Source organism: Clinocottus analis, unplaced genomic scaffold (genome assembly GCF_023055335.1).
Source record: "Clinocottus analis isolate CAN_PGR_092001 unplaced genomic scaffold, fCliAna1.0.p SCAF_27, whole genome shotgun sequence".
In the NCBI taxonomy this organism is placed as follows: domain Eukaryota; kingdom Metazoa; phylum Chordata; class Actinopteri; order Perciformes; family Cottidae; genus Clinocottus; species Clinocottus analis.
In genome coordinates, this window is record NW_027176009.1 from 4,494,787 (window position 1) to 4,515,932 (window position 21,146).

The 21,146-nt window shown below is 41.0% G+C and overlaps 1 protein-coding gene across 1 annotated transcript; it reads right to left on the minus strand.

Annotated features, from left to right (window-relative positions):
* LOC137795197 (transcription factor LBX1-like) lies at window positions 1-2,285 on the minus strand. Its single transcript, XM_068592541.1, has 2 exons — window positions 1,681-2,285; window positions 1-1,151 (listed from the first exon to the last, which is right to left on the minus strand). Exons 1-2 carry the CDS (start codon window positions 2,006-2,008, stop codon window positions 658-660), a joined length of 822 nt encoding a protein of 273 aa, XP_068448642.1. The 5' UTR covers window positions 2,009-2,285; the 3' UTR covers window positions 1-657.
* Between the last annotated feature and the right edge of the window lie 18,861 nt (window positions 2,286-21,146).

A 21,146-nucleotide genomic window follows, 5' to 3' on the forward strand; every position in this document is an offset into this window, starting at 1 on the left:
GGGGTCCAGTGAGATGATGAGGAGCAGGAGAAGAAGAAGAACCGGCAGTGAAAAAGTGACTCAATTGCGATTTGACTCACAGAAAACACAAAAACAATTAAATAAAAAAAATTGTAAAAATAAATAGATGATCACAAATCAAATCATGCATTTACATGCAAAAAAATATGACAAACTGGAGCACTTTCATTGTGGTGTGTGAGGGTATAGGCCGTATAGCAAAAGCGACAGAACAGATGTGTGTGTGTGTGTGTGTGTGTGTGTGTGTGTGTGTGTGTGTGTGCGTGTGTGCGTGTGTGTGTGTGTGTGTGTGTGTGTGTGTGTGTGTGTGGGTGAGTGGGTGCGCGCGCGTGCGTGCGTGTGTGCGTGTGTGTGTGTTGGCCGACAGTGTAAAAAAATAATAAGTTACTCATGTCATTATAGACCATATTGCTTTGATTGCAAGAAGTAACAGTTTTCTAATGAATACATTGTAAAATACCACTGCATATTTCTTGTTCTGTGTTCATGCTTCACTATGAATAGGTCTATCTGTGTCGATATAAAAGTCATTACATTTTGGTACATGTTCTGAGATATGGTATACAATATAAGCAGTAAGTTACAAGTCCTCGGTAGGATTTATTTGATCGTCTTTTCGTTTCTCGACCCGCGCCATCAGTCATCCACATCAATCTCCACGTCCTCGTCCTCGTCCTCTGAACACTCTTTACTAGTTGTGTGGTCTGAGAACGGAGACAGCGGCGAGTTCCGCAGTTTCTGAACAAGCTCGAGCTCCCGTGGGTCGCCCCGCTTGGGGGAATCGACTCGCGGGTGGCCCAGCGTGCCGTTGGCGCATTTCTCCAGGTCCGCCAGCTTGGCGAGCTTCTCCAAGGGGACCTGGCCGATGGCCTTGGCCGACTCCACGTCGGCCTTCATCTCCTCCAGGTCCCGTTTTAGCTTGGCCCTCCGGTTCTGAAACCACGTGATGACCTGCGCGTTTGTCAGGCCCAGCTGCTGCGCGATCTGGTCCCGGTCGGCCGGGGACAGGTACTTCTGGTACAGGAAGCGCTTCTCCAGCTCGTAGATTTGGTGATTGGTGAACGCCGTCCGAGACTTCCGACGCTTCTTCGGAGTGCTTCTCTGGCCGAACAGAGTCATGCCGTCCCGGCCTATGAGGAGAGACAGAGGCCGAGTGAAAATCATTGACTCCTTCAGGTGCAGGGCTTCCTCCGCACCGCTGCAGTGTGTGCGTAAAAGTGACCTTAATGCAAAAAATAACAATGAACGTGATCCTATATGTGAAACAGTAAAGCCTTTAGCTCTTATGGGACCGGGTTATTACAATAATATTACACAGACACCACTGGGAAATATTGAGCGCAAGACACACGAGACCCTGATTATTATTAAAGAAAAGCGGTGGCGATTTATTTAGGCCAGTCCAGAAAATGAACACGCCTTTGTTCGATCTGACATTTTATGGGAAAATATGAATTCGTGTACATATTTGCTCAGGCTATTAAACCAGTACATTGTGTGAAATAATTGCATGACAGGGTTTGAAATACAAGGTGAAACCAAATGGGTATTTTCTGTCTGGTGCAGCCCAGTGAATAAGAAGGAGAAAAAAAAAAACAGTGAAACGCGTCAGATTAAAACGGTGAATTTAAACTGTGTTTTTTTGGGATGGAGATGTACCTTCTGCAGCCTGTAAAACGCTGACTTCCAGCCCCTTGAAGGTCTTGCTGGCCAGCTCCTCGAGCGCGCAGAGCGGGGAGGTTTGGTTGAGGAGAGCCCGGCTGGACAGAGGAATGCTGGACGGACGGTGCTTCTCAGAGGACGAAATTAGATGAGCTGTTCCGCAAATTGTGTAACTTCGTTTCACAGACGGTTTGTTCAGGATATCCTCGATGCTGAAGGGGGTAAGCGGCTTGTTGGAGTTGGCAGGAGGCGGCAAGTGGTCCAGCGGACTTCGCCTCCTGTTCTCCACTGCATCACATTTGGCCACTTCTTTGGATGTCATCATGGGTTGTGCGCAGAGTTTGTAAAGGACTTCGTTGAAATGGTCGTCGATTAAAAACGAGCGATGCTATTGAGGAAAAAAGTCACATAACAGTTTGGGGAGGTACAAAAAACCCCAAGACACCGAGGAGAGAATGAAGAAAAGAAAATCTTATTCCAAAATGGGATGTCTTCAGAGTGTCGATCCTCGGAAGCAGCAAGTCCGCAGGAGTGAGATGCCTCCCTGAAAATGGCGAGGTCCAAAGAGTTGAGGATTACTAACAAGTTATCATTGATTGGTAGGTAATCAATTATCTCCAGTGGCACTTTCGCCCTCTTCCCTTTCACTCTTTGACTATGTTGCAGTCCAGTGCGGGGCTTTTTGCGACTGGGGGTGTCCCATTAATTAGGACGCATGGCTGGAAGGAGGAGGAGCCCGGCGGAATTATTATAATGCTTTGTGCTCTTATCATCTTTGGTCTAATTTAGTCGTGTGGTGAGATACCAGAATGGGTTTATGGGGTAAATGAAGGGAAGCAGAGAGCGATGAAGAGCAAGAAAGATAAGGAAATAGATGATTATCCGTATTGCTAAGCGACTTTATGTGTAAAACTTAGTTTTTTAGTTCAGCAGGAGTTTATGCTTTTATTTTGTATCATGGATGCTGCAAAAGACAAGTCGACGCAGGCGTTTAGCTGTCGCATGATAGTCAGAAAGAGTTTTTTTCCTCGACCGAAAGCGTGGATGATCCTTTGTTTTATAAAGGTAATGTAGAGCTGGGCCATATATCAGCTCTGATGATACCTCCTCTGGGGAAAGAGGGAAGGAGCAGCATGCATCCCTCTCAGCAACGCCAAATCCGGGCCATAACTCAGGAGAAAGGGCTCCTTTTTTTTATCATGAGAAATATTTCATCTCCTCTCAAATTTCCGTGCGTCCTCCAGGTTTGACATGATGAGTTTATTTTGGTGCTGCTCTGAAGAATTGGCGACAGGCTATTTGCATAAGAAAACAAATTTACGCAGCAGGACAAAATATATGATTTTTTCTTCTTCCATCAAAACGAAAACAATTTAAATGTCGATCAGAAGAAAGAAAATGGTAGTTTTTTTTAATCTCATGACATTTCAGTTTGAATTTATGATCTAATTTACAAAATGTGTACAAAATTGTCGATACATGTACTGCAGAAAAATAAATGAAGGCAATTTGAGCAATTTATTATTTTTATTATTATCATATTTTTTTTAATTGTAAGACATCGTATTTTTTCACCTTAAAAATATATGTTCAGGATGCTTTAAGTAAATATGGCAATGATTAGCTTTGCGTGAAAAAAACTACAACATAGTGATGATGATGAGGATGATGATGATGATTGTGATGAGGATGATGAGGATATAGGATAAATGCATGATCACATTTTTATATTTCTATTTAGCCTGGTGGGTTATTTATATGTTTGGAATATTCCAATACTGTATATTATTTTAAAAGCGTGAGATGGCTGTATGTATTTAATTATCCAGGTCATGTACATTGGAGTCACTTAGCTCCTAAAGCATTTAGCCGTGACATTAAACACAGGTTTCAGTTTCTTAGAGACTTTTTATTTTTCTCGGCTACTTTCAAACCAAATGTCACATTTCGGTTAGAAAAGCATCATTTTCACCACGTATGAGTTTTTTTATGAAGAGATCTTTGGCTGTCAGTTTGCTTGAAAATGGCTTTTGAAGTTTTGTGTCCAGTTGAACTTCATCTGGTTATCAAGGCAGTTTATTTGCTGATGTTTTTAGAGATAACTCTTCATCTAAATGTCGTGTTGAAATATTATCAGCTTTTGAACATGTTTCTCTAACATTTGCTGGGAGATTCTTACAGGTTCCCAATTATTCTCACAAAACAGTTTTTAAATTAAAAAAAAAAAAAAAATGTAACAAAATATGGCAGGCCAATTTAAGGATCCAGATTCAAAGTTACTTAGATGTGTTTAAGTTAGAGTTTAATTCATGCAACTTATTAGGGCAAAAAAATATATCTATCGTCTAAGAGGCAATATGTTTAAAACAAACACATAAGCATTAAAAATACAACAACATTAATATCATATTATACATGACAATTAATTTGAATTATCCAAACTATTAAACTCATTGAAAAGCACACAGGCTGTACCATAAGAGGAGCATACATTGTAAAATTAAAAGATATTTCACAAAAAATGTGTGCGTTTCCAGCCACCTGAGCTGTGTTACTGGTGTTTGGTGCCTGTTTATTAAAGAGAGATATTTGTCGAGGTGTGTCATCATCTCTGTGTCTGGCTTGCCAAGGTCAACGACACGGCCTGCCTCTCAGCTCTCCTTTAGACACAGAACTTAATCTCCTAAACTAGTAGACTGTGCAGCACAAACCACGTCACTGGCTGTCCAGAGAACCACTCTATCTCATACACCATTCACTCATACTGAAGCCTACTGGTGTCTAGCTTGTGGTGGACGTCTTTGATTGAAAGATTTTTAATTAATAAACCTCTCAAAAAGCAGTTATGATAATCCAGTAGGGTTAGTGGTGAAATATTTTCACAACACTCCTGTAATCTGCCACTTAAATGTATTTACAGAACTCAAGCCCCCTTTTTATTCCCAACCAGGTGTTGATTTAGGCCTTCCACACTGCGGTCTGTTAGCTTAAAGTGCCACCCCGCGATATGTGTTAGTGACCTCATGCAGGAGGAGACACAGCATTCACTGCAGGCTTAGACTGCGATTAGACAGCTGCAGGGGAAACTATCCACATTGTAGCCATTTTATGAGACCCCAAAGATGGGTGTCATGTCGTCCCTCTCCCAAAGGCCTGTCTGTTATCTCACATGACACCAGATATAGAAACACACAGAGAGAGAGAGAGAGAGAGAGAGAGAGAGAGAGAGAGAGAGAGAGAGAGAGAGAGAGAGGGGGGGGGGGGGGGTGGAGTGAGATAGCCGGGTTTGGATGTGCCTCTCAGTTTAAAACGCGTACTGTATAAATCACACGTCATTACCAGAGGTCACTGGATGAGGAACACAATTGGGTGGTTTCATCGCGAGGGCCAGTCTGGTTGGAGGAGAGAGGATTTATCTAGCAGTGGGATCTCTGGAGAGGCGGCCATATTTTATGTGACTAGAGATGTAATAACAGGCCTCTGACAAATCCCTGACGGCCCGGCTTCTCCTGCCTCGCAGTGCCAGTGCTGCGGGAACAGTGGATCATACAAGCAGCAGCATTACCACCTGGCCTGCACTGTGCTGCTCAGCTGACGGGTTTCTCTCAGGTTGGAAGCTCTTTGCTGTGCGAGTTTGACCAAATCTAAATAAATACTCTCATTAGTGGTGTCATGCAATCCTTGTTTTGTGTGCGCAAATATTCCTCCCAGACTTCTGATTCGGAACCACATTTTTGTGAAGTCAAGACCATTGCATGGTTTGAAATGCACAACATATACAGTGATGACAAAATAATGTCTCCCAGCAAGAATTATGTGCAACACAAATACTTTACAGAGATGTGACTTTTGAAAAATAAAAAAAGGGATTTATTTGACTTAAAAAACTCTTTGCTCAACCAAATACACCTCATTTGGTCTGGTATGGTGGCTAACGTTAGCGAGATGGATTTAAAGTGATATCCCTTTGTCAGTTGGCACATTTTTTGACTTTTTCCTTTTTTGCTACAACATTTTAAAATGTATTATCATAATATTGTTACATGGGGCAGGGTGGCCACTGTGCAGCTCGCTTGAGGTAAAACATAACTCTTGGTTTCAGTTAGCAAAAACATAGATGCACGATTCAAAGACTTTGGCAAATATATCCCTCTTTTATTCAAGAAGCAATTTTGCATGATTATAGAAAAACTGGACCAAAGTGAGATCAGGATGTGGACTGTTTTGTGGACTGATGTTGATGTTGAAACTTTAAAGTGTCAACATGTCAAAGGATAAACCCCAAACAACGTGCATACCAGGTGCAAAAATATAAGTGTTAAAAGAGCACAAGCATTTTAATGTTGTAGCGAGTTGAGGTATAACTTATTTTAACTGCTTTGTGGGTTCCTTTTTTGTATAAAAATGCTTCCTATTCGATAATACAATCGTTAATCTACAAAGTATCTCGCAGCTACAGCCGTCAAATAAATGTAGCAGAGTAATAAGTACAATATTTCCCAGTAAAATATAATGGAGAATAAGTTAAGGCTCAAAGCAGAAGGAAATTGAAAAACTCAAGTTCAGTATTATACTTGACTAAATTCACTTTTCTCTTTATTTGGGTGAACTAACCCTTAAGAAAAGACCCTCCTCCACTCGACCTCTCGCCAAACTAAAAGATATTGCTGTATTTTGATTGTAAAAAAGACATAGACAGCTCCACACACTGCACAACGCTTCCAATGCTGCATACAACCTGCAATCATAAATAAAAAGAAACATTTAAATTCAGTTAAACACAACAGTATATAAATTTACATGACAGGATCCCCACGCAGGGAAAAGCAAAAACAGGTGCACAGCCTCCCAAGAAGTGCTGGAGTTACCCCATGGGGAGTGTGTAATGCAGAGTTACTCTCTCCTTAAAGAACCTTTTCATGGGTCTCTGGCTGAAGTAATGCACATTTTCTCACGGCTATGGATACTATAAAGAAGCATTCATTCAATAAATAGTTTGACACCAATGTTGTGTAATTTTGAGAGGGTGCCAGCATTGTTTTTCTCCCTGTGATGATAATGAAACCTGAAGCTGAACCCGATGACATTCATTCCCTGTGTCTTACCTGGTGGAGCGGTTGCTCCTCTGCCAGCCAGTAACAGACTGGCTGCACGCCCCCTGATCATACTGGTGTGGTTTGGGGCCTGTAAACTTGTTGTTGGCGCAGCCTGAACATAAGCAAATCCTAATTTACAGAAAGCACACTTTAAAATGACACATATGTGGCCATCGGATATGATTTTGACCATTAACCAAACCAGTTTCACCTTGTTTTCTCTCATCCCCTCACAATCTGTTCAGGAGTCACTTCCACATGCTCTCAGTGAGCAGTGCTCTCTATATTCACAGGCTGCTGATGAATCCCCGCTCTGCCCTATGAATGTCATAGTGCAGCACTAGATAGTGCTTCATTTGAATGTTCTTCCTTTCTCATCTACACTGCACAATAAAACACAGTAAGCAGTGATGCTGAAGGATTGTGTTATTCAGGGTGGCCAGAGTGGAGAAAATTATTCACCGCCTTCGGTAATAAAAACTGTCAGAGGAGAACTGGGGAGAATTATGACAGCAATCCTTAAGTTTTTCATTTGTGGAAGCTGTTTTTATATAAATATATATATATATATATATATATATATTTTGTGATGCAAAGAGGAAAAAGAGACCTTGAGGTGAAAAACAGAAGAACAGAAAACCCCGATTCGTCACATTCAGATGTGTAAACACCAGCTGCATTTCCGTTGATTACTCGTATGTAAAATTATAGATCAAACTGGATTTTATTACGTATTACTGAGTGTTTATTTTCCACATTTCTAACCTGAGACGCATCTAAGATCTCTTGAGCTCAAGCTTTAATCATTCATCAACTGTGCACTCATATGTCTAGAGAGTCTGGGTTTTTTTTTTTTAACCAAATCGCAGCTTGTATAATTCAAACATGTACTTAAGATAAGCTCAGACCACCAGGCCACTCTAATTACATGAAGTGGGTTTGGTTTGTGTTAATTCAATGCCCATAGGGGCTTTTCCAATATGGCGGCATGGGAACAAATGCTGACAGGTCAGCTGTTCTCTCTGTGAGGAGAGGAATGTCTCCCTTTCTCCTCCTCACTGCCTTTTCTTAATTCTCTCCATCCTTTGTCAATTATTTTCCTCCCTTTTCTTTTCCTTCTCTCACTCTTCTTTCTGTCAGGTCTCCTCTCCCCACCCCTCTCACACACACACACACACACACACACACACACACACACACACACACACACACACGCATGCACATACACACAAACATTGTCTTTGAGAGATGGCCTCTGTCTTTCAATTAGCCTGCAATGGCCCTCTTACAAGGCTGGCGTCTGGCGAGTTAGGCCCGCAGCAGATGCTGCTGTGGATTGGCCGTTCATCTGCAGCCTGCAGACTGTATTGAATAGTCATTAGGGTGGAGCTGACTATTCATGACAGAAGAAGTGGCTTTGTGTGGGAGGGGATGCTACTACATCACGTTATCTTTATTCTCTTGCTCTCTGTGGGGTTTGTTACAGTGTTCAAAGTAGGAGGCACTGATTAGGACGATAAACAGATAAAGCATGGTGACACTGCTTTGACAGTTGTCTTAAGTGTTTTGCTTGTTTTAGCTTGTTATGGTTTGTTAAATAATATTGATCAGAGAAAGCAGGGAAAGAGGAATAAGGAGACAGTCAGCTATAGAGAGCCCCCCGGTGGGCAGGAGAGCCACGAGCCAGACTGCTGCATTTGTGTATGATTTGTCAACTCCCAGTGGGTCCGTTCGTGAGCACCTGGCAACCCTGCACAGAGGAATATGGTGGCTGCCATGACCATACCCCAACACGCATACAACCATATGCCCCCATTGTCATTCCAATGAGCTCGGACAACATTCACTTTCCCCTCCTTTCAGCAAACGCTATCAATACAAACCCCATGTGGAGGGGCCCGGGTCAAGAGGAAGACTCACTACAAAGTGGCCGATGACACACAGGGAGGCACAAGCACACACACATGCATGCATTTACCCCCACACACTCACACACACACACACCCTGCAACCTCCCTCTGCCCCCCCCTCCCCCCCGCCCTCCCTCCTCCTCCGAACCCCCGTAGGCTGGACTGAGGAAATGTGAATTAGCTTCATCAATGCAGAGGTTAACATTGCGCAAAGACGATGTTGACCCCTCGTTGTATTCTTGGTTTGATGTCTTTCTTAGGGCCAAATACTTATGAATAAAAATGGCAAGGGGAGAGGTTGACAAAGGGATTTGTCTGACTAATGCCCAGGGAAAACCCCTCAGGGAAAGCCTGGTTAAGCCCAACACCACTGAATCCCCCCCTGCAATATTATCAATCATGGAGAGGCTCACACAGCGCTGTTATTGTTTTTGCCATAATTGTGTCAGAATAGCTTTCATTTGTCTCTAATGAAAAGTGTCTGCATTCATCATGGCAATGCAGTGACAGCATAAATATCACACGGTGCAACATATAGCGCCTTCTTAAACATGTACCATCTCAAATGTGCCAGAAACATATGTGCTGCCTGCGTGTGTCCGTGTGATAATAAATCATTTAATTTCACTTTAATGTGGAAGGAATTAATGGGTTAGTTCACCCAAATTACAAAATTACAAACAAACATATTTTCTCAGTTATAGCTAGTAGCATCTATTCACACTAGCAGTTTCTTTTTTATCTTTCCATGTTTTGAGATACATATTAATTACTGCCACTATCCAATAAAATCTAGATGAATACAGCATTAATAGTGATGATCACAACATCGGAAAAAAAAAACATTTTTTATAAACTGTGTCTCCGTTACTCTGGATAATCAGCCAAACAAAGTGACAGCACTTTTCAGAGAAACAATTTCTTTGGTTAAAAGTATAGTTTCAACGGAAGTTGTTCACATTGAGAGCTCGAGATTACAATTGAGAAATAGTTTCTTTAAAGAATACATGTGAAATGCAATTTTAAAATGTTTTACAAGCTGCACAACAAACTACATTTTCAGGAGAATATTTTTATAATTTGGGTGAACCAACCCATTAAATAATTAAGGGGAAATATACTAATATCCTATCTAATTTGAAAAATCAAATCTGATTTGTGAGAGCTTAATTCAGAATTTGCCGCGACAGATTCAACCGAATCAGCACTTGATTTTACAACCAATATAAACATGACTTGATGGCATCCTCCATAAAAGTGTTGATGATGATAACCATTGGTAAGAACGTAAACAACAGAAAAGCTGCGGGCAAGAAGGGTTAGGCAGCTTCTCAACCTTTAACCCTGATATAATTGAAAAACATGTCCGTGTTGGTTGGTTACACAAGAATTCAAAGTGGTTTGTTTAAGAGTGACACTATATATATATATATATATATATATATATATATATATATATATATATATATATATATATATATATATATATATATATATATATGAACATGCAAAACTGAGAGCTTGTTTTACAATAAAAAAGTCCACATTTGTGACTTTTTGAGTGTGTGACTGAAGACGCAGGTGCTCATCTTTGTGTGCAAACAAATTAAAGACTGCACACTCCCACACACTCACACATTATATGCTCCACAGGGCCTGGCCTTGTCTTTATGAGTTTATTAAAAGCGTCTTGTTCTGTATCAGGCTCTCCCAGCAAAGAACCACATACTCAATATATCACACTGCTATTGTGGGTAATTAAGTCCAAAACTCTGTGTTATATGATGCCCGTTGTGCATAAGCAAAATTGACCATTTTAATTGCGAAGGAAATATTTGCTTGCACTTTATCTAGCGTGAAAGATAGTATTACTCTTCTTAATATTGAAGGAGGAGGACCGGGAGAAGATAGCACAGGCATTCATTACACTAACAGTCCACTTTAAAAATGAATGGTAATGAGCTATTTACTTTGCTTTAATGCTGTGGCAAGTAGCAAACATCACCCCCTTCCTGCAAACACCCCCGCTGTTGCCCAACGCTTTTTAAATCCTCAGACTTGTTACTCTGCAAAATACAACATTGCATTAAAAATTTAAGAGGTATGAGTTGATCCCAGATGAATTCACCTTGTGCTGATTATCCTGCTAATCAGTGCAACACAGCATCTGCTTTCTACTACTGCTGCCTGCCTAGCTCTTTTTTTTATTATTATTATTATGGAGGGAAAAATATGTCCTCATCTATCAATCATGATTATGATTCTCCCTCTTCCTCTCTTTTTCCTGTTTTTGTGTCCTCATTTTCGTGTCACCATGCAGTATTTTTCACAGGCGAGCCCAATAATCGGCTTCTCTCTCCCTCTCTCTCTCTCTCTCTCTCTCTCTCTCTCTCTCTCCCCAACAGATGAGTGTGGCCTGAAGGAAGAGGGCTGCCATTCATCCAGATCTGTGCCTGTTCCTGCCGTTTAAACCCGAGCAGCCTCGACTAATGCCCCTGCCTCACTTCTCCGCTGCGCTGCTGCTTTATAGGCTTTGTTCGAGGCAGCTCCTTTATTTCCCTCTCTGTCCACCTTTTTTTTTTTATTTTTCAACTCCTAATTCTCTCCCTATCTCTCTCCTCACGATGCTCTTGTTGTTTCTGTCCTCTCATCACCTATGTCCACCTCTCTCCCCCCCTTCTCTTGTGCTTTATTTTACCTCTCACATTGCTCATTTTGCTTTCTCCATTTCCTTTTCCTTCTCCTGTAAAAAAAAAAAAGGGGAAAGGGGGGAGGGAGAGGGCTTCGACGAGAAGTCAGTGGCGTTGAGCCGAGGAGGACACACTCCACTTAGATAAATATCCCCATCGCTCTGAGCAGAGCCAGGGAGATTTATTCATCCGCCGAGCTGGCAGAAAATTGACTTGTTTCATGGGGGCAGGCTAGTGACGCATCGCCATGAGAGGCAAAGAGACAGGAGGGAGGGAGGGAAGGAGAGATAAAGAATGATAAAGGGAGAAGGCACATGGAGAGGGAGAGAGAAAGGAGGGAAAGGAACACAGTGGAGAGAGGGGGGTGGGGGGAGAGGAGGGGGGGAGTGAAGCGATTTAGGGAGTGGGGAGGGAGAAAAACGATAAAGAGAGATGAGAGAGAGTGATGTCCCTCCCCTTGTACCAGAGGATAAAGCCAGTGGGGTGGTGAAACAGTGATGAGGGAAAGGGTACAGCTGACATTTATATAAGAGGATATTGATGAAGCAGAGACAATCGCAGACTCAATCCACTCCTCTTCCTCTTTTGCCTCCTTTCTCTTGTTTACTACTTTTCACTCTTCCTCTACTTGTCTCTTCTCCGCTGTCTCCCTCAACTCTCTCTGTCTTTGGACTGACAAAGCGCCGTTATTGGCCACTACATCCTCATTGAGGGAGAAGGGCCACAACCTTGGGTGACTTAAGACTACAGCCACCAATGCATCACAGTGATAATCTCTTATTTTCTCTCTCACACACACACACACACACACAAACACACCCCCACACACACACATAAACAAACACGCACGCACGCTCACACACACACACACACACACACACACACACACACGTGTACACACGCAGCAGCATTGTCTCTCAACAGAAAACTACAGTGTTCCTGTGTTTCATATTGCCTCCATGCTAACACAGCAAATAGCGAGGAGACGAATGCTGCCTCCCCTCGGCTTTTCTGAAGAGCTGAAGTGAATGGTGGTGTGCATGAGTGTGTGTGTGCGAGAGAGTGTATTTGTGTGTGCTTACTTTGTATGTGTGCTTGTGTGTGTCTGTAAGTGCGTATGTGTTCTGGGAGCGATGGGGCGTGGAGGATTTCTGCTTGTATCAGCACCTGGGCTGCACTGAGAGAGAGGTATACAGGGGAAAAAGATGGGGGAACTGGGAGTCTGTTTGTGCGTGTGTGTGTGTGTGTGTGTGTGTGTGTGTGTGTGTGTGTGTAGGAGGGGGGGGGGTTGTGTGTGTGAAAGAGTATAAGAGAGAGAAAGAGAGATAATGGGGGTGGCTAGCAGGGAGCGGAGTATAATTTAGTCGCACCAAAGCTCAAGGCTCATGTCAACCTTGGATAGGGACCCAGGATGATAATTTGAATGGGGAATTAAGTCACCAATCAATGGTTATACTTATGCTGAATCAGTGGTTTATTAAGGGTAGAGAACTCAATCATCGTATTGTGTGTGTGTGTGTGTGTGTGTGTGTGTGTGTGTGTGTGTGTGTGTGTATGCGTAGGTAGACGGCTATGCAAGTGTGAGAATTTGCACGCTTCTCTTCTGTGTGAACAGATGCAGATGTTTAGTGTCATGTTTGTTAGCAACAATCCAAGTAATATTTAAAATATTGTCGGCTGTTATCGAGGTGGCTCTCCAAAGTTTATAGTTTTCTTGTTTGTAGATCAACTTGGATTTAGTTTAGAAACCTTATTTCACTTTTAAAAAATACATTAAAACGTCCACATGACCATACCAAACATATATATTTCCACCAAAACATGGCTTCATAACGCATCTTTGTGTGTGTGGTTAGCTGTTTATTGGCAAAGTTGCTGAGTGCCTCAACAGTTTTAGTGCTCGCCACAAACTGGAAGACTCACCAGTGATCCGATGGCCTTTTAATGCACAAACACCAGTAGTCTAAGTAATGTCCCATTGGACCAAAGGCCCATTTGCCTGATCGGCGTAATGCTCGTTGTTAGAAAATATACTTTCTCCCTGCGACAAACACATGTCATTCGACCTCCCAGATTATTTGAACTCAGGACCTGCCTACCCTGCCTCTTATTAATACTTGCCTTTGTTGTTTGGGTTGGTTAGGTTCAGAATCGGCCATTGTAACAGTGGCACAGCACCAAAAACCCAAGCTGTAGGCTATATTCACACAAAGTCGGCAGAATGGAAAGCACAGGAAAACTTTCTGACTTCAGAGAGTGAACACATTATTTCATTGTTTCATGGCTGCTACTCCGTAGTCACATACTTTAAAATCCTCTGATTTGTTTTGTTACATAGCTGTAAGGGTTTGTTAACGAGTGAAAGCAGATACAAACAAATAGCTGAACTGATTCTGTGTTATTGGATTATATCTAAACGGCAGCAGAGGCTTTACAGCCGTGTTGCCAGCGGTGTGTTGGCACATGACGACGTCTCAGACTCCGTTACAACCGTCTAACATTAACGGTTTTCGCGTTTAGATACTTGTAATTCCTGTCTGTTATGACGTGAACCAGTAACAATATTTTGACCCAACTCTTAACATTGAATGTACTGAATATAGAGAGTTTGGGAATTTGAGAGGTTTCACTGTTGGAATTCATTTTAGCGGTTGTTAAGCTGACGACAAATGCTTTTCCTCAAGAAGAAGGTAGCTACAAACTCGACAACAGCCTTCGAACAATTGTCATTAAAAACAGTAGTTTTGGGTACTTCATGAAATCATGAACTATCACAAGAAGACTAAATATCTGATTACATATTAAAAGCCAACGTTACATCATTGGTAGATGTAGATAACTATCTGACGCTCTGTAAACGTTTTATTCAGAATCTAAAATGTATTGAGGTTTGATCAACTACAATACTCCACTCTGATCTAACATGGCACAATTGTTAAACACCCCCAAAAAAACAACATACACACACACACACACACACACACACACACACACACACACACACACACACACACACACACACACACACACAGACACACACACACACACCAGTTTCAAATGACCTCAGGTTTCTTTGAGGGATTGTAAGGTGCGTGTGTGATTTCCACATATGAGTGTTTGTACCTCTGGAGTCCGAGCAAATGTGAGTGGCAGCCGGGTTGGAGAGGCACCGTGACCTTCTCTCTCTGGACTGTAACTCAATCAGAGCTCAAGGCGTGACACCATAACCCTGCATGGCAGGAAGAGGCCTGGCTGCACCACTCTGCTAATGCCTTCACTAATGTCCGTGACCGCAGCGCGCTCATATCCCCCCGGAAAACAAAGCTGCTTCACTGCCAGTTCCTTACGAATGAGAGATAAGCCAGGTTTGTGTGAATCACCGCAAAATGTGTGTTCAGGATGACAAGTTCACAGGTTAACTTTTCTCAGGTTACAGGTTCATTAAAGGAATTAATGATGCTCCTGTGGCAGCTGGATTAAGAACGTATCTGCTTTCCTTTCAGGCATGCTCTCCAAAAAGTCCTTTGCAAACAATGTGCATTTGAGATACGACTATTTTAAATGGCTTGCAATTGGACAATGTCCACTTTAAAGAACATGAGCCTGGGTGTTTTTTTCACAGGCTATTAGGTGGCATTAGTTTAGTCAGTAACACTTGTAGATGTTTAGATAAGGGAAGCTAGCCAACTGGATTAGGTGGAGTTCATCACTGACTCTAAAAGGTGGAGGCTGGCTGTGTTTCATCAGCTGCTCAGAGAAACCACGCAGCTAGTGTTGCTGTGCTTACAAACCCCTGCATACTGAAGCTTTTGCCTGTGTGCGTGTGTGTGTGTGTGTGTGTGTGTGTGTGTGTGTGTGTGTGTGTGTGTGTGTGTGTGTGTGTGTGTGTGTGTGTGTGTGTGCGTGCTCGCGTGCGCGTGTCCTGCTGCATCAACAGTATGCCAAATTACTTTTTTTTATCCTGTTGTTGTGTTGGGAATGTTTCATGTTTTCGACACAGAACATTACATAATAAAATGTTTTCTTCCTGTGAATAAAGCAATGCATTAAATCATTTAAGAATTTAACTTAATATTACTTATTATAATGAGGCATTTAAAACAATAGCCTAATTTGTGATAATAAAAAAAACCTATTCTAGACAATTTGCTTTCTTGAAAAAAGTTGCAGTACAACCTGACCAAAATCCTCAGTTTAACATTTACAAATACATATTATTTGTTTTGAGGAACAAAAAAAAAACCCATAATGGATTAGGATAGCATTGTTTTTAATTTAATAAAGAATTGCCATTAAAAGACCAACATTTCTAATGTGTTAGTTTGTCCCTTTATACTTTTCTGATTTCTCCGGTCTGTCTGTGGCACTGTGTCACCAGCTCATTGAGGCCTCCTTGAACACATGGACAGTACTCATTGGTCATCAATTCATTGGTGCTTTTGGTCTCTTTATGGGTTTTGTTGAAAGTAAGAAAAATACAGAATATCTTCTATTCTTTATAGAAGATATTCTGTACAGAAGCTAATTAGTTATTGAGGGGGAAAAAAAAATTATAAGCCATTATTAATCCTTTATTCACTATCTAATAAGCCATTAACTTAAGTAAATACATCTAAGCTTTAATTGCTTTTAAGGTGCCTTAATCGAAGGCAGTGCCATGAAATCAATTACATTAGTGCATTATTTTCTGTTCATTTTATTATTAATGGATTACGACAGAAAGATTTTAGAGATTATCATCAGCAAACAATTGTAAACCAATCATCAAAGTCCTGGATCAAGTTGAAACTTCATCCTATGCTTGGTGTAGTTTTGCATGACTATTTCAATCGGCCATAAGTTGCATGTGAAAATAGATAATCAGGCTTTTATGTGTCATACATGTTGCGAAACAGGTGCAGCTTTCCAAACAAGTGCGCCCCATTCTTATCGCTTCTCCTCTTGAGTCAGAAATCGTGAGAGGGGAGAAGGTCGTTCCAATGAGCTTGACCCGGCTCGTAAACTCTAAGGTGCCACGGATAAAAAAAAGTCAAAAATTCACGTTTGGGAGTGATGGAGAAGTCTGGTGTGCTGTTTGTCGGCATGTGTGCTCGGCCTCCATGTGCTATTTCAGTCAACAGTTTTTTGGTGGATGCACATGCAAAGTTTTGAATCAGATTACATGCAGCAGAACAGAGGAAACGCAAACAGGGAAATGTGAAGTTGTGCAGGCACGCACCAACACACACACACACACACACACACACACACACACACACACACACACAACTCCACAGTGACGTGTTCCCTTAAACGCACTGTTTATTATCCGGCTGGTGGTAGGGAGAGGACTTAGTTGCAGGTCAGAGGTCATGATGGTGGGATTTCATGGTTAAAAGGAGAGAGATTGCGCCAAGCAGAGGTGCAAAAACAAAGAAAATACTAAATGAACACGCCGAACAAACAAACAGAGAGGAATAACAAGGGACAACTTCTCAGCGGAAAAAATGAACTGTATGTTCTTTCTCTAAACGAATAAAATAGTGAAAATAATATTATTATTTACTGTCCTTATTGTCCCATCCCCGATATCCCCCAGATTTGCATGTCTTTGAGCTCTCCATTTGTCTTTGCTGGTAAACACAATTTAATATTAGAATAAATTACAAATGGAAGACTGATGTCTGGGATACATTTTTCTTGCGGGAAGTTCAGACTCCGCCAACATTAATGTCCCTTGCCACCTTCGGAGACATAAATCTTTTTTTCCCTCTTTTTGCCTTGAATCATATAGGGATATTGAATTACTCCCCTGCTCCGTACACATAGAGGCATTGTGCATTACGTTGACTGATAAGCTGTCACCAGCAGTTTAACTTAGAGACATTCAAAGAGTAATACACCAGTTGAGGATAAACTAACCCCAGTCCCTTTAGAGTAAGCTATGGCGCTGTCACCATGAAAAATACGACGGGGGCATTTCATATAACATGCAGGATCTGGCATCAGAAAATAAAGGAAAATACCTCTGAACAATGCTTGGTTTATGGCTCTTTTCATTCTAGGCGACAGTTTTACCCTTGAACATCAGGGAAAGCTTGAATCAAAGCACTATGAACGGCTGATATAGAAGCGTCACTGTAATCGTTTGACTCAGGGGGAAGGATCACATCATTTTTTTAATTAGAAAACTTGAGTTATAATTACACAACAATGTGTTTTATTTTACTATCAACGATTATCATTGTATTTTTCTTCCTTACAACATCTCCAGTGGTAATATTCTGAGCTTATGTGTGTGCAAACCTTCATAACTCCTGTGATGGATCAGTCTTATTTTTTTTTTGCCTCTTTACCATATTTATGAGAGCAGCTAAAGGGCCTTTTCATGCTACAATCTGGGAACAACCATTAACGCTTGGAGTTGGACCAATGGGAGCGAGCCATCCCTCACTTGTCGTAGTTGGCATGAGAGAGGGGCCGATCCATCACGGCAGGTTTGGCGACAGTCTGACTCGTTGTATCGTACGTCCCTGTGCTTCAGGGTGGTCTGTCCAATTCAACATCTGCATGAGAGACTCTGGCAAAGCAGCTGTGCACGGGGCTGCTCCATGTGTGTCCTGGATGTTTTTATGTTAAAGTGCAGCATTGTTTCTGTCTGGCCTGTGAATGGGTAGAGACCGGAGACAATATTACGCCATTAATAAAGCATTGGATTAATGCAGAAGGAAGGAAGCAGGGAGGACAGTGAGCAGAGACTGCGATGTCTTGTTTTTTGAGTATCTTTCAATTTGTGATGTTAAAATCAATAGTTACACTAGAGAAAAAGCTGGCTGACTACGAGGCTTGTGTGAACACTTTTCAAGGTTTCTTGACTGAGCTTCAGGAATGTTTAAACATCCTTAAATGCCAGATGTTTACATTTAGAAGTAAGAATAAGTCTACTCCATTTTGTCTGTGTTAATAATAAAGAAATCAGATTTTCACAAATTAGGAAAAAAAACAATCACGCTGCGAAAACAGGTGTTAACATTCAAAATAAGTTATGTGTATATAAGACCACTGCAGACCCACACAAAATTTGTGTGGGCGTAATTTCTTTTTCGCACACACAAGGCACCAATCTTGCAGAAATGTGTACAAATAAAGACAAAACAAGAGATTAGAGCATTCATGAAGCAGAATGGCCGGGTTTTCCTACAGCAGCAGTGATGTGCAATGCACATAGACGGCTTATCTTTTGAATATTGCTGAAAAGGATTATTTCGGTATCTTTAAATCCAAGGCTCTGCGTGACAAAGGGACGCTTTAAGGTAAGACCGTAAAAATGTGATATAGCAAAGGACCGCCACTGACTGAGAGGCCGAGGGAGGACATAAACAAGACGGATGCCCTTCCCCTTTAATATAACATAAAGACTGAGCTGGAGAAAATAAAACACCCCATTGTAATGAAATGCATTTACTGCAGCACCGGCTTGAAATCAGGCAGAAGTGAGCACAAATGTCAAAAGAGCTCTCCTGTTGAGCAGAGCGGCAGAATTAAGGGGCCTGATATCTAATCCATTTCCTGTGAAACCGGTGGTGTAGAGGACATCAAAGAGAGTTAAAGGGGATTCAGTGAGAGCTGCTGGAGTGGCGAGGCGGTGAAATATGGCACATTTGGTTTCTTCTCTCCCCCGGCACTGGGCCTTTGGAATAATTAGAGCCTAATTCTGTCTAATTAACGGACTCAATTACTCCTGAAGAAAGCTCATCAAAAAGATGGCGGGAAAGCAGGGAAGAGAATGGTAGCGTTTTTTCTTTAATTAATGAACTGAGTTGAATAACGGCCATGGAATTAAACATTTCCCCCAATGTGTATGAATTGCAAATTGGAGCATCGTTTTTTTTTTTTCCGAGACGGGAGCCCAGGGGCTAACGCTGCTGTCAAGTAGCTCTCTAAAAAGTCAAAGCGCCGATGCAGCACTAACAAATTACTTAAGATTACCATCTTTAGCACATGCGGAGGTCCTAACGAATAGCGATGAATTAATATGCCGTCTGTGTTGCAGCGCTCCCATTGGCTATGAGTTTCACTGATCCTAAAAGAGCCAATAAACCAGGCACCAGCGTGAACTTTATGGAACACTTTTCTTCCTGTACAATTGGTTGTCTGTCGATTGCATATTTCACATCCTTGAGACGTTGATATAAGTCTTGTTAAATTACTCAGCTGAGATGGAGCTGTGCATACACGAGTGTTTTCAGGGGTTGAAAACTTTTTATGTGCTATCAGGGCTGCGTGTAAGTGTGTGTGTGTGTGTCTGTGTGTGTGCGTGCAAAGTGCTGTGCTGTGCTCAGCAGCTTTAAAGGCCCAAGGGTCGGCTAAGCTAACTCACTGCCTCAGCACTCTTTAGCTCAGCTCCTCAACACATTCGCTGAGGCACTGGGAAACAAACTTAAAGGCCCAATATTATCACCCATATGTAGACGAGGATAGCAACACAACAGCACGGGAGACATTTGTTGTTATCCTTAGTGTAACCAGTGTTTTTCTGCAAGCGGACAGATCTTCTGCTACACAAAAGGGACGTAAACAGCTCTAACGCATAATACTGAACATGTATCTCTTGTTGTGAAGTTTGTATTGCGCTTTTGTGGCATAGTGAACAGAGAAGAGAGAAAACGGAAATACAAATGACAATTGGAATGTCAAAAAAACAACAAAAAATAATCTCAAATTTAAATTCAGCATCATTGGTGCTAAATGCCTCCAGGATAAAATTAGCCATGCAGCTGGTGGTTAACTGATTATAGAGCATTTTCTGCTGTTGTGGTTTTGTGCCATTAAAGGCTCTTCTGCTATAAGTGGATAAGTTATATCAGAACAGTAGAACTTACTGTTTAGTTAATGAGTCACTAGCACTGAAGTTTGTGTCAGTGGGATTCATAAAAGAAGAGGCAAAGTAAAGTATGAAGATTTGTTAGCCTGTTTAAATTCCTTTTTTTAAGTTTTCAATCTTTTGTCATGTGAGGTTAAAACTTGCTTTTCATTGACTGTTTTATATTACAGTAGCATTGTACTCCATGAGCTGTTGTACAGATCTACTTTCCAGATGTAGCATTTACAGCAAAGTAATGTGACATTTCAAACGTTAGGCTCGAACATGAAGTGATTGTATCTTCATTATCATTATTTATCAACATTCCCCAATAATTACATTTTTGAAAATGTCAAAAGTAATTTTAAATCTATAAAATGACGATACATAAGTGAGGCAGGCAAAACATGCTTACTGATAAAACAATGTTTATTGTCTTTCCCTTAATTAATAAGAGCCTTGCTACATGGTTTAAATATATGTATATATATATGTATATATATATATATATATATATATATATATATATATATATATATATATATATATATATATATATATATATATATATATATATATATATATAACCATGTAGCAAGGCTCTTTGAGGGACACTATAATATATGTCTCATATAATGTTAAAATCATTCTGACAATCACGTCAACAAATTATAACAATGGTAATAATATTGATAATAATTTATATAATGTACTTTAACAATAAATCAAATACATAATTATTTACTTAATTGACTAAAACACAATGTCTGTCTACATTAATGAAATACATAAAACAAATAATTGTTCAGATAAATGGATTATGGAGTAATGGAGTATTCAATGATTAGTCAACTAGTTGAGTAGTATTTGTAGTAGTAGTAGTAGTAGTAGTAGTAGTAGTAGTAGTAGTAGTAGTAGTAGTAGT